A 12,535-nucleotide genomic window follows, 5' to 3' on the forward strand; every position below is an offset into this window, starting at 1 on the left:
TATATTTTTATTCTACTGTAAAAAGTAAAAGTAATAATTTTAAATACAGTAAGTTAGCTTACTGTACATACAGTAGAACCCCGATTATCCACCACCCTATTTACCAATTGACGGATCATCCGACAGTCTTTCTCTTGGAATTTTTTTTCTACAGAAATATATCAAGTATTGTAGGCCTACATTATACTACCACGTTATTTTTCTAGAGAGGGTTATTAAAAGACTTTAACCTTTACACAGTAACTTATGTTCTACTGTTTGAGTTGTCATACTGCATAACTTCTATATTAAATGTCTTCCATGGTATCAAAAGAAATCGTGTTGTGCTAAGTATAAAAAAGTACAAATAACTGAGTGGTTTAGGGAATGAGAAACTGTAGCTCATCTCAGAATGCAAGTCTGGCGTCACAACTGTGTGCAATTTAATAAAAATCAAGGCTAAAATGTATAAAGTATGTAAATCTACAACTTGAGGCCTCCACAATTCCTTTCTTTCAACAGTCATTACAAAGAGTTTTCTTGCCCGTTAAAAACCATCGTTAACAACCAGATACAAATCAGTCAACTTTTGGTACACTACCTGGCCGCTAGCGTGTTGAATACAAGGCCATAGAGAAAATTACGTTAGTGTAAGCATTATTCACTAAATTTACGAAAATGTTTTATGATATGGATTATGCGATTTTTCGGTTAACCGTTCAGCCCACCCCGTTCATCACCACGGATAATAGAGGTTCTACTGTATATGTTCATGATTTTCTTATGCTGAACCATTATTGTGGAAAATCAATAAGCATTTCCAATTATTCGTGTCGTTTTGTCCGATGGTTAGCACGAATAATCAAGAGTTTGCTATACTTGGGAAATTTTGAAAACAGCCTGGAAACAAGAGAGAGGGTTTGAAGTTCATTGTCTTGGAGGCCGGTGAGTGAGTGGAAGTACTAGAGAAGAATGTGGACTGAAATGAAAGTGATTGTCATAAACTGTCAAATTTTCTGTTAATGTGTTGTTGATATTATTATTATTATTATTACTACTAAGCAGCTGGGTAGCTCAGTTGGTAGAGCAGCTGGCTATGGACTGGAAGGTCCGGGGTTCGATCCCAGGTGGTGACAGGATTTTTTCTCGTTGCCAAACTTTCAGAACGACCCCGAGGTTCACTCAGCCTCTTATAAAATTGAGTACAGGTTCTTTCCCGGGGGTAAAAGGCGGTCAGAGCGTGGTGCCGACCACACCACCTCATTCTAGTGCCGAGGTCATGGAAAGCATGGGGCTCTACCTCCATGCCCCCCAAGTGCCTTCATGGCATGTTACGGGGATACCTTTACCTGTAAGTGCAATGTAAACTTTTTCGACAGTCCTGCTACAGAATTGTTATGTAGCTACAAGCTGGCAACACTGCTGGAAGCTATGAGTCATACACTCAGTGCTCTACTTTGCTGGTGTTGTAAGCACCGTTAATGCACTGGAGTTACTTTTCTGTCCCTATGCAATCTTTCTTTCTTCTTGAAAATGTATGATCAAATTAGTGAGGACTTATCATTACTTCCTTACTTACAAATGGCTTTTAAGGAACCCGAAGGTTCATTGCCGCCCTCACATAAGCCCGCCAGCGGTCCCTATCCTGTGCAAGATTAATCCAGTCTCTATCATCATATCCCACCTCCCTCAAATCCATTTTAATATTATCCTCCCATCTACGTCTCGGCCTCCCTAAATGTCTTTTTCCCTCCGGTCTCCCAACTAACACTCTATATGCATTTCTGGATTCGCCCATACGTGCTACATGCCCTGCCCATCTCAAACGTCTGGATTTAATGTTCCTAATTATGTCAGGTGAAGAATACAATGCGTGCAGTTCTGTGTTGTGTAACTTTCTCCATTCTCCTGTAACTTCATCCCGCTTAGCCCCAAATATTTTCCTAAGCACCTTATTCTCAAACACCCTGAACCTATGTTCCTCTCTCAGAGTGAGAGTCCAAGTTTCACAACCATACAGAACAACCGGTAATATAACTGTTTTATAAATTCTAACTTTCAGATTTTTGGACAGCAGACTTATCATTAATTTTTTATTTACAGGAAACATCACAGAAAGCGAAAGCACAGAAAAGAGAATGAAAATGGCGATGTTGTTCACGTGGAGGACAATAAGAAAGTGGAGAAGCCTAAAGATAACATTTCAGTAAAAATATCAGCAGGGAGCTCAAAGAGGGAAGTGAAGGAGGAAATTAAAATAAAAAATAATGATAAACACGCGAGTAGTAATGCCAAGGATGCCCCCCAGAGCTCCGTCTTAAATGGAAATAGTACAAGCACCGAGCACACAAACCACAAAGAAGAGCAGAAGCCAGTGGAGCCTCCGAAAGTGAATGTGGAGGAATCTTCGGAATCTGAGGTGGATGTCAAGGCCAAGGAGAGTGACTCGGACATCGAAGTAGCGGTGATCGAGGACGACATCGACCTGGAGGATCTCATGCGGCAGAAGGTGATAGCCATTCCTAAAGTGTAATAAACAGAGTATATGAATGTCTAGATAGAGAATCATAGGCTTGTTTGAACTCTCTTACTTTATTAAAGTCAGAAAATATTGAATTCAAAAGATCTCTTTTGCCTTTGTTTATGATTAAGTTTCTGTGCTTAAATTGATGAATTAATGTCTTCAGATCATGTGTCTGGACTATAATAGGCCTATATATTTTAAATTTTTGAATGAATAAGAATTTCTATACCTCATTTGAGGAGTGGAAGCATTAATGTCTTTTTTTTGTAACAGCCTGTACTCATGTGTTAGAAGTCTGCAGGTGTTCAGGCCACCACTTTGAGAAATATGAATAACACACTGCACAACAATGCAGGAAAAAGAAAAGTGATCCCGGTATAAACCTAAAGACAAGATTAAATAACGATGAAAGAGTAATGGAACGGAGAAAAATTCTCTCCGGCGCCGGGATTTGAACCCGGGTTTTCAGCTCTACGTGCTGATGCTTTATCCACTAAGCCACACCGGATACAACTCTGACGCCGGTTAGAATCATCTCAGATTAAGCTCCAACTCTTGGGTTCCCTCTAGTGGCCGCCCTCTGCACTACGTCATCGATGTCTATTAACACAGGACTGAAGTCCACACATGTGCTGAGGTGCACTCGATATGAGTGACTAGTGGGCCGGGATCCGACGGAATAAGCGCCGTCTTAAATCACGAAGTGATTTACGCATATCATATATATATTTTTTTTTAAATAAAATAGAGTTTAAATTTCATATGTTATCTTCAGGAGAGCTTAATATAAAAAAGTTTCTGTTAGCACTGTTACGTAGTTTTATTGATGTACATGTGTTTCTGTTCAAGAGAGAAAAAGAGAGGGATTGTTTTAAATTTGTAGTAGATCTACAGTTCAAGCCCTATACAATTCGGTCCGAAAACATCGCAGATATGGATGTAACACTGTAAGAAACATGCCCCCCGAAAATACGTTTATTAAATGATCATATTTCGATACACTGTACCACAGTCAAGCTATAATGGGGGAGGAGGTAAATGATGTCCCCCATAACCCCGTTATATGGGGATTCTATGGTTTTGATTTTCCCCTCCAAGGAAATGGTTCTCCCTCCACCTATGCATAGAATATACCTGAATCTATGATCTCAGTATCGCAAACTTTACCCATTGAGTTTCTTGAACGATTTATAGACAAGGTATTGTTATATTTGTGTGTTTTGTCAGATGATCTGTGGTGAACCCTTGGCCTCATCTCGCCAAATAGTATCTCAGTATCACCAATCCCACAACACTAAATAACCTAGTAGTTGTTAAAGCGTCGTTAAATAACCAAGTAAAAAAAAACGAACAAAATGCATAATACAGTAGGTTTTCATTTATTTTGTTGCCCCCTTCAATCTGCACAGTTATATGACTTGTACAACTGTGAGCAAAACAGCAGCCTGCAACAAGTATGTGCTTAGTAATCTGTGTTAAATGTTCAGTATTAACATTAATAGCATGGCAGTTCAGAAAGTTGCAATTTTGTTCCCTTCACAGGCTCTCCTCCAGGCACGACTTGGTGCATATATGTCAGAAGAAGATGACGAAGAAGACAGTGGCAGTGGCAATGCCAACAAGGTGGAAACGAAGCGTTGTCCTGAGGTAATCAATCTGGTGGATGACGACTCAGAAATGGCTCATGAAGCTCCTAGGAAGAAGCACGAGAAGAGGAAAAGAAAACACAGTCGGTATGTGAGCTGCATTTCATCCTCAGACCAGACTTTGCTGTAGGTCCTGTATTTAAACATTGAATTACTAGAAGCATTAGAATTTTAAATCCAAAGATGAACTTTACTCTGAGAAAGAGTGAAGACGTCACTCTGCTGGCAGATAAAGATAATGCTACATTCGTCTTTGTTGTATTTTTTGTAATCTATACGTGTATTTTGGATAAGTGACAGTCGGGGCAGTCATATGGAATGTCAGTGTGTATCACAGCAATGTTGGTTTTTAATGTGTCTCATTTTGCGTGCCACTGGGTATGTTTTGTATTTGTAGATATTATGTGGAGAGCATTGATATTGCTGAAATGTACCTCGTGTCTGATGATGTTGGCGTAGACCAACGAAAACGTTCATGCGTCTTATAGATGTGTAATGTAGAGGTGTAGCACCTTAGACATGTGCTGTGAAGTCAGTGACTGAAATAAATACTTTTAAGATTCTTTGTTAAAGCCTACACCATACAGAACATTATAAAATAAATACTGATGCTATTCCAATGAGTTGCCTCAGTTACTGTAAACTCTCGATTATCCGAGCTGATCACCGAAAAAATGTTGCACGAAACACGGTTTATGTAATGTTTGCTTTTTGCTGCGAAATGAACCTTTTTATGTAGTAGATAATATGTACAGTACTTGCTTGAAAATTTAATGCGTCACACATATAAGACATACAATTAATTATCACTTGTATATGATACTGTTCTAAATGATTTGGAAGAATGGAATTTGAATTACGGTGTTACTGTTGCACTTCATAAGACTGGGAGAACGATGAGAACCAATTACAATTGCTCAACCAATCAATAACAGTTTCGTCTGGTCGTCAGTTGAGAAATATACACATACGTCTTACAAACATGGTACAGTCAGATTTGCATCAGGAAAGAAAGCGGAAAGAAGTGGCTTGTTAAGGGCCCCATCAGGTAAGTCTGTGCAAACCTAGATCCAGAGCCTTCAGATTTCTGTGACTGCTTGAAATGTTCGGACTGTAGCACTCCAAATTAAGTGGCAGAAAAAGTAGACAATCAAACGATACTCTGAGCATCTGGCCGAGATTTCATCATTGTTTCGTTTTAAGCAGTTCTCTGTAGCGAAATAGTGGCAATCCATGAAAGTGCAGACTTGAGAAGCTGTTCTCGCACATTTCTATGAATATAGAACTGCATTCTTCATGGAGAATTATTGACCTCTTATGACTTCATATGTCCAAGAGGTAAGTCTCGGATAAGTCTTTGCATGTGTGGGGCCCTTTTTGTATCAAGGTCACTTTGAGACTCACTCCATTTCCAAGTTCACAGTATTCAAAATTTCGCGACAAAAAGTAAGTAATATAAACCTCAGTGGTGCACAGATAATCTGCAAACTGAATAATCCACACATGGGTAATCGAGAGTTTGCTGTAATTAGATTTACTGAACTTGTAAGAGCTGTTAACTTATTTGGAGAAAGGGTTATGCATAACAGCTACAGAAGCGATTTTAAATTTTATTCTTTCCCAAAACCCTACATTTTTACCCCCTTTTTCAAAAAAAATTAAAAACAAAAGTAGGAAAACAACGTAAACCGCAAAAACTTAATGTAACATTTTTTTTATCAAAAACCTTAATTTTCACTCCTTTTTCAAGAGGACAAAATATGAGCAGCAATAACCTAAACTAACCTAACCTAACCAAAATAGCCACACAAAGACTGAATCAATTTCACAAATTCGTCAAACAATGTCAGCATGATGAACCTTACCTTAATAATTCGGAGGATACAGGGCTGCAGCTGCTCTAAAGAATGCACACATTCTCTCGTTCATTAGATATTTACACTTAAACATATATTCTCCCAAATATCCAATGACGCAACCAAACGAAAAACGTCCACAACACTAAGTTTACTACGTGCCAGAAAGGTACCACAACGACCAACTTTCTTCTGTTTCGCATATTTCTGGTATAATCTCCCACAACGGAAGTTCAGATCCGTCTTATTTGCTCTCAACTCATGACAACACACTTCGCAAATCATGCAATCCTTAAGATTACCGTGATTCACGAAATAGTGTTCACTATCCTCCTCTCTCAACTCTCTACAGATAAAAAACGAAATTCTACATCCATTACAACTCACAGCGATAGACCACCTACAAGATGAGAATAATACACCCATCAACTATGACAAACTACAATCATACAGCCAGCGACTTAGAGAAATTCTAACTCGTAACATACAGCTATCACCTAACCACAACCATCCAATCATACCGGAAAAATCATCAGCCAGTAACAACACACAACGCTTTATGACTTAACCACAACCATCCAATCATACTGGAAGACACATGACCCAATAAGAACACAACACTTCAGCGAATCAAATCACAATACATTAAAAGTTATGCACTCAACAACACAGTCTTCTAAACACGAGAAAAAAACCAAGTTCAATTCTTTTTCATATTTAAAAAAATCTACTCTACCTCAACTGTAACTGACCTACGCATAATATACACGTACTAATAAACGAAATTCAATACTAAACACTACCAAACCACCAAAAATAACAAAATCGCTTCTGTAGTTGTTCAGCATAATTACCGGAGAAAGACACTGTATAGTAGGCTACTGTAACTGCTGATAGGCCAACTATGGATATGTCATGGGCACCAGCTCACACCATTATGTTGCATTAAACTTAAAGATATTGCAGTCCTGAAGAAGAGCTTACTTTTAACTGAGTGTATATTAATTTGGCAGTCCAATCTCTCTTTCAGTCCCTAAATCTGGTGTTATAGACACAAGAGTAGGCAATTCCTTTCAGATATAAAGGGATGTGACAGTGAGGATATATATACAGGGTGTAACAACTTTAATGTTTAGAATTTCTGGAACATGTTCCCTGACACATTCTACGTTGATTAAACCTCACATACCTATATCCGAAATTGAGAGGTTACAGAGATAACAGAGCTGGAAAAAATAGAACTTGCAGCTCCAAGCATTATACCGTTTATACAAGGCCTATTTTATGGCATTACTAAGTAGAGATACATAAGAAACATTTGAAAAGCAGTGAATGAAGGAAATTTTACTTTTAAGAGAAATTAAATTAAAATTGTTTAGGTTGCTAAGGAAACGAAACAGACAACAGTTTAAAATAACAGTTGTAAGAAAAATAAACCGTATTGTGACTAGTCTTTTTATTGAGTTTTGACCATTAAAACATGCCTTTTGTGTACACACATCAGGAATACGCTGACATAGTTTATGTGTGATGGCAATGCAACAGCAGCTGTTTTGGCATATCAAGCACGGTTCCCAAATCGTAGGATTCCTAGTGCACAGGTATTTTCACGTGCCTGTTGGCAAATTTCAAGAAGTACAGTGTTTGGAATCTTAAGGACATTTTTTTTCAACTTTGCACTGCTTCTTTCATACTCACAAGTAGTTGATATTAAAATGTAATATGGTACTAATAAAAATAATGACATAGACATGTCACTCTCGGAAATTGGTGTTACTTCTTTCAGTATTCAGCGATAAAATTAAACTCAAAAATTTAACTTTGGGGGTACAAATACTCCAAACCTATAGAACTTTGGATATAGGTATGTTAGGTTTAATTGACGTAGAACGTGTCAGGGAACATGTTCCAGAAATTCTAAACATTAAAGTTGTTACACCCTGTATATATATTTTTTTTTATTCATTTATTTAACAGCATGTCCCATTACATTTGTTGTAATATTACATGCTTGAATCTTTCTTAAAAACAAAATTTTTTAGAATGAATACAGTGAGCTATATAATACAATGTTTTTAAACAAGAAGGCACGTAAGTGCATTAATTTATATTAAAACATTATTCCTTATGGATTACTAAAATTTGTACTTTCATCAAACAATATTACTTAAGATTAATTCAATGTGTTACACAATCAAATTTTTAAACACGAAGACACGTAAGTGCATTAATTATACTAGTCTATAACATTATTCCTTGTGGATGATCAAATTTATCCTTTCATCAAAACCATATTACTTAATATATGAGGATATAGCCTGTAAGAAGTCGTAACTGTTGAAGACATAAAATCTGAACACTGTTGAAAACTCATTCACCATGAAAATGTGCACTTTCGTGCATTGTGATTTTTTTTAAATAAGTAAGAACCTCAGAAGTGTTGAGATAATATGACAATAAGAGAGCAGTGGAAAAATGAAAATTATGGAAAACTTATCCCCCCCTCCCATATAGTAATGTGCTTGTTTGTGTTTAGGAGTCGAAGCAGAGACAGAGGGGACACAAGATCTGACCTGGACCTGAATGATGACAAGAGAAAAGGCATTAAAGAGGATCGGGAGAGAGACAGGAAAAGAACAGTAATAGATTTGTCGAGGGACGTGAAGAAACCGAGGGAGAGTGACAGGGATCGGGAGCACGGACACCACAACCGTGATGAGAGGCTAGGGCATTACAGATCACAGAGCGACAGAAGCAACCGACGGGATCTGATGTTGGAGTCCAAGAGGAGAGAGGAGCAGCCAAAGAAGCACGTGGACGTCAGGAGAAAGTCTAGTCGCAGCAGGACCCCTCTTGGTGAGTGTCTTACCAGTTATGATGAAACTTTTTATGCCTATACTGCCCATATTAATTTGTTTCGAATGTGCATTTTTCGTGTATTTGGCTTTTACACTTATACAATCGTATTTTAAACAACAGTCGAATGTGAACTTTCGTTTTCCTCGAGTTACACACATTATTTCTGTGGCCGGAAGGAAAAAGATCTTAAGTAAAAATTTTATACTTTTCAGGAAAGGTGTTAATTATAGATTTTATTTAATTAAGAGGTTTTTCCTGGATATTGTTTATTTATATTTCTTCTAAAATAGGTACTGTTTCTCATTTAACAATTTTCTTGATTATTTCCAAAAATAGCCACACTTAAGTCCTTTTAATGCTAGAATCCAAACCTAGTAGAAGGGACTATGTAAACGTTTGACCTTTTCATGTCAAAATAAATGAGAAATGTAAATTTATTAGGAATGCAAAATGGGCTTAAACAGTTATATGACTGTTTACCCTGGTGCTCAAAGTTTTGAAAGGAAAGGGGACCAGTATGTCATAAAATGGCTAAAATACAAGTTAGACCTTTTTAATAGGGAAGCATGGAAAGAAAATATGTCATGGTTTGTAAGAAATAAAGTATTACATATTCTTAAGTCCTTTATCCTGTGTGTGCTCGATTCAAAAAGTACTTAGGACATTTGGTAACGGTCTATAAATCCAGTCAGGAGTCTTATTTGTCTTTAACCGTTTTACCAGATTGTAGAGAATTGTTTCCGCTTTTAGAATATATAAAACTCTCATTTTCACAAAAAATTGACTTAAGACCTTTTTCTTCCCTGCCACAGATTTAAAGATGCAGTTCTAGCCTGTTCAGATGATCATAGACATAAGAACGTGTACAAGTATATTTCTTCTGTCAGCCTGTTTTGCCACCTCAATTTTGGTTCAAGAATGTAGAAACACCCTGAGCCAATAGGGAAGATGCAATGAAATGCACCGTGCGGATTTCTTGTGTCAGACAATGCAGGCTGATGCTTTGGACTGTCTTGATTGTAAAATCATTCTGGATAACTTAATACTTAAGTGCTCAGGACCAGTATGTTGTCCACAGTGAGCTTTCTGTCAACCACAACTCCAAACATGTTGTATGAACGACAGTAGGGCAAGGTTATAAATTAAATATTAGTGATTCTGTTTTATTTCCATTTAAGACTAAACCATTAGTCTCAAATCATTTATTAACTCTGAAATATAAGATAGTATTTCAATCTCAAGCAGCGAAGGTTTTTATTACTACTGAATGAGCATAAATCACTACGTCAGAATATTACAGTCTGGTCTCCACAGTACCGCAGGTAGAATAGCAGTTGGTAACGCTCTTAAGACTCGGCCAAGGTCAAGGAAGCTTATTGTGACAAGGGTTGCTGATAATGGTCAGTGCGGACTGTCTTCTAGAGTGTAAGATGTGTGTTGTAGAAGACACAGTTGAAATGTTCACGATAGAAGAACGTGTTTTTCTAGTGGAGAATGTGTTTAGAGAAGGTGGAAAATACACGGCGAAAGTTAAACAACAATTTTTAGAGCAGTTTCGAAACTCCAAATTATCGTATCAGGATACTGTCTACGATTTGATAAATAAATTTCGTGAGATCTGTTCTGTACAAGATGCTGCGAGGAGTGACAGGCCCCCTATCTTAACAGAAGATAAGCTTTTAGATATCTCTGATAGGCTGCTTAAAAGTCCGACAAAATCATCGAGGAAACTCTTGCTCAACAAACAAACATTTCGTACACTATAGCAACAAGAACTTAATTTGTGTCCTTACAAAGTGACGGTGTGCACGAATTTAACCTGCTGACCACGAGAAATGTATTCACTGTTGCGAATGGTTCCAGAGGATGATTCGGCACAATGGTGTTGAAGTGTTGGATAGGACATTTTTTACAGATGAAGCCTGGTTTCGTTTGTTGTGTTATGTTAATTCCCAAAATACCAGAATTTGGTCATCTGAAAATCCGCATGCTGTGAAAGAAACCAAACTACATCCAGAGAAAATAGGTGTGGTATGCTATATCCTGATCGAGATTGGCCCAATTTTTTTAATGAGACGTCAATTCTGAAGTTTACTGTTCCGATATTCTGTTTCCTTTTATTGGACAGTTGGCAATAAGGAATTACACAGATTCAGTGACAAAAGAAACTTTAATCAAAGTGTTTGATAATAAAATAAAACGTGTGGAGGATATTTTCAGCATCTTATTTAAATGGGTAAGTTCATTTATTATTATTATTATTATCATCATCATCATCATCATCATCATTATTTGGTTGCTTCTCATTATTTATTAATACTGAATTTTGTTTTCTCTCACTTTACGGTTTCCTCTAGATTCATTCCCACCAGTTTGCCACTGTTCCAATACGAAGGGAGATTTGTACTCATTCCGCCGAATGCTAACACACTGCATATAACCAGGGTTACCACTACATTCCTCGTATGTAGCTGGTTCTCACTTATTTCATTACTGTGGATCCAATATTGTTATGGCAATCGAGAACAAAATCGGCCTGAGTACCTATGCTTGTGAAACTTCATATTGAACATTTATTATTATTAACAACATAGCACTGTTTACCTGCAGAAAATGTCTGTGTCATGATCATCCCTCACCTTTTCTTGTTTGCAGGAAATTCAAGAGCTCGCTCATATAGTCGAAGTAGAGATGTCCAGCAGCTGGACAGCAGGTCAAGAGACAGGGACAGAAACAGAAGGTGGCCATCTGCACGATCTCGATCTCCCCGGAGCAGGGATCGAGAAAGAGACAGGGAAAGGGAACGAGAGCGGGAGAGAGACAGGGACAGAGAGCGAGACAGGGACCGTGACCGTGACCGACATCGCACCCGCCACGGGAGGTAAGTGCTGAATTGAAGTTTATGGAGCTTTGCATAAGTAATTGAAAATTTAAAAAAAAAAGTACATGAAGGTTATTTCCTGGTTTACTGTTACTGACGGAAAAATTGTATGTTTGTGCGTGTGTGCGCATTTCTCATTGCATTGCATTTTGAAGACGTTAATACAATGTGTTTTATTCATTGTCAAGATCTCAAAATAAAGGACGGAGTGGAGACAAGAGTGATATGTTCAAGGACAGTCTGTCCGAGGGCTTGAAAGCCGAGAAGTCTTCCTCTTCCTCAGAAGAAGAACTTGAAGACATCAATATTGAAGAAGACGAGGATGAAGAACAAATTATTCAGAAGAGGAGAAAACAGCGTGAAGAACTTCTGAAGGTAAATTCAGTCCTTGTTAAAACAGCGAAATCTTAGGAGTAAACTCCTTAAAGGATTTAATTTGAGTGGAAATAAATATAGCTAATTTTAAACTTCACTGAGCATCGAGATTAACTGGATTCATCCGCCCCCTTACAGCACTATTCTTCACAAGCTGATACTTTTTCCTGTGGTGGCCCACTTACTTTTTATTATTATTTTAGTTATTATTATTATTATTATTATTATTATTATTATTATTATTATTATTTATGTGCGTGTTACATTACTTCCTTAGTATGAGTCAAATTGATTGCTGGGAATATATAATTACTAAAATAGGCATATCTCATTTGAAACCCTAGTTATAAGAGCATCTTATACTTTTCGATGAGCATGAATCTTGGAGCAACAGTAACAAATATAAATGACACTC

General features: G+C 37.4%; 1 protein-coding gene and 1 long non-coding RNA gene across 6 annotated transcripts in view; one reads left to right on the plus strand and one right to left on the minus strand.

Moving 5' to 3' along the window:
- The window catches only part of LOC138704432 (uncharacterized), a 534,140-nt gene that overhangs the window by 73,104 nt on the left and 448,501 nt on the right, over positions 1-12,535 (minus strand). The gene's annotated exons all lie outside the window — the stretch shown is intronic.
- Prp4k (Pre-mRNA processing factor 4 kinase) overlaps positions 1-12,535 on the plus strand; it is a 53,205-nt gene that overhangs the window by 16,253 nt on the left and 24,417 nt on the right. For all 5 annotated transcript variants that reach the window (XR_011333344.1, XR_011333345.1, XM_069832292.1 and 2 more), the window contains 5 exons: positions 2,083-2,488; positions 4,046-4,236; positions 8,542-8,861; positions 11,520-11,745; positions 11,934-12,120. Coding sequence is in view for 3 of the 5 variants with exons in the window: in XM_069832292.1 (XP_069688393.1) it covers positions 2,083-2,488; positions 4,046-4,236; positions 8,542-8,861; positions 11,520-11,745; positions 11,934-12,120 (1,330 nt within the window). In the remaining 2 variants the exon portion in view is untranslated. The remainder of the gene's footprint in view (positions 1-2,082; positions 2,489-4,045; positions 4,237-8,541; positions 8,862-11,519; positions 11,746-11,933; positions 12,121-12,535) is intronic.

Source organism: Periplaneta americana, chromosome 8 (assembly GCF_040183065.1).
Source record: "Periplaneta americana isolate PAMFEO1 chromosome 8, P.americana_PAMFEO1_priV1, whole genome shotgun sequence".
Lineage (NCBI taxonomy): Eukaryota > Metazoa > Arthropoda > Insecta > Blattodea > Blattidae > Periplaneta > Periplaneta americana.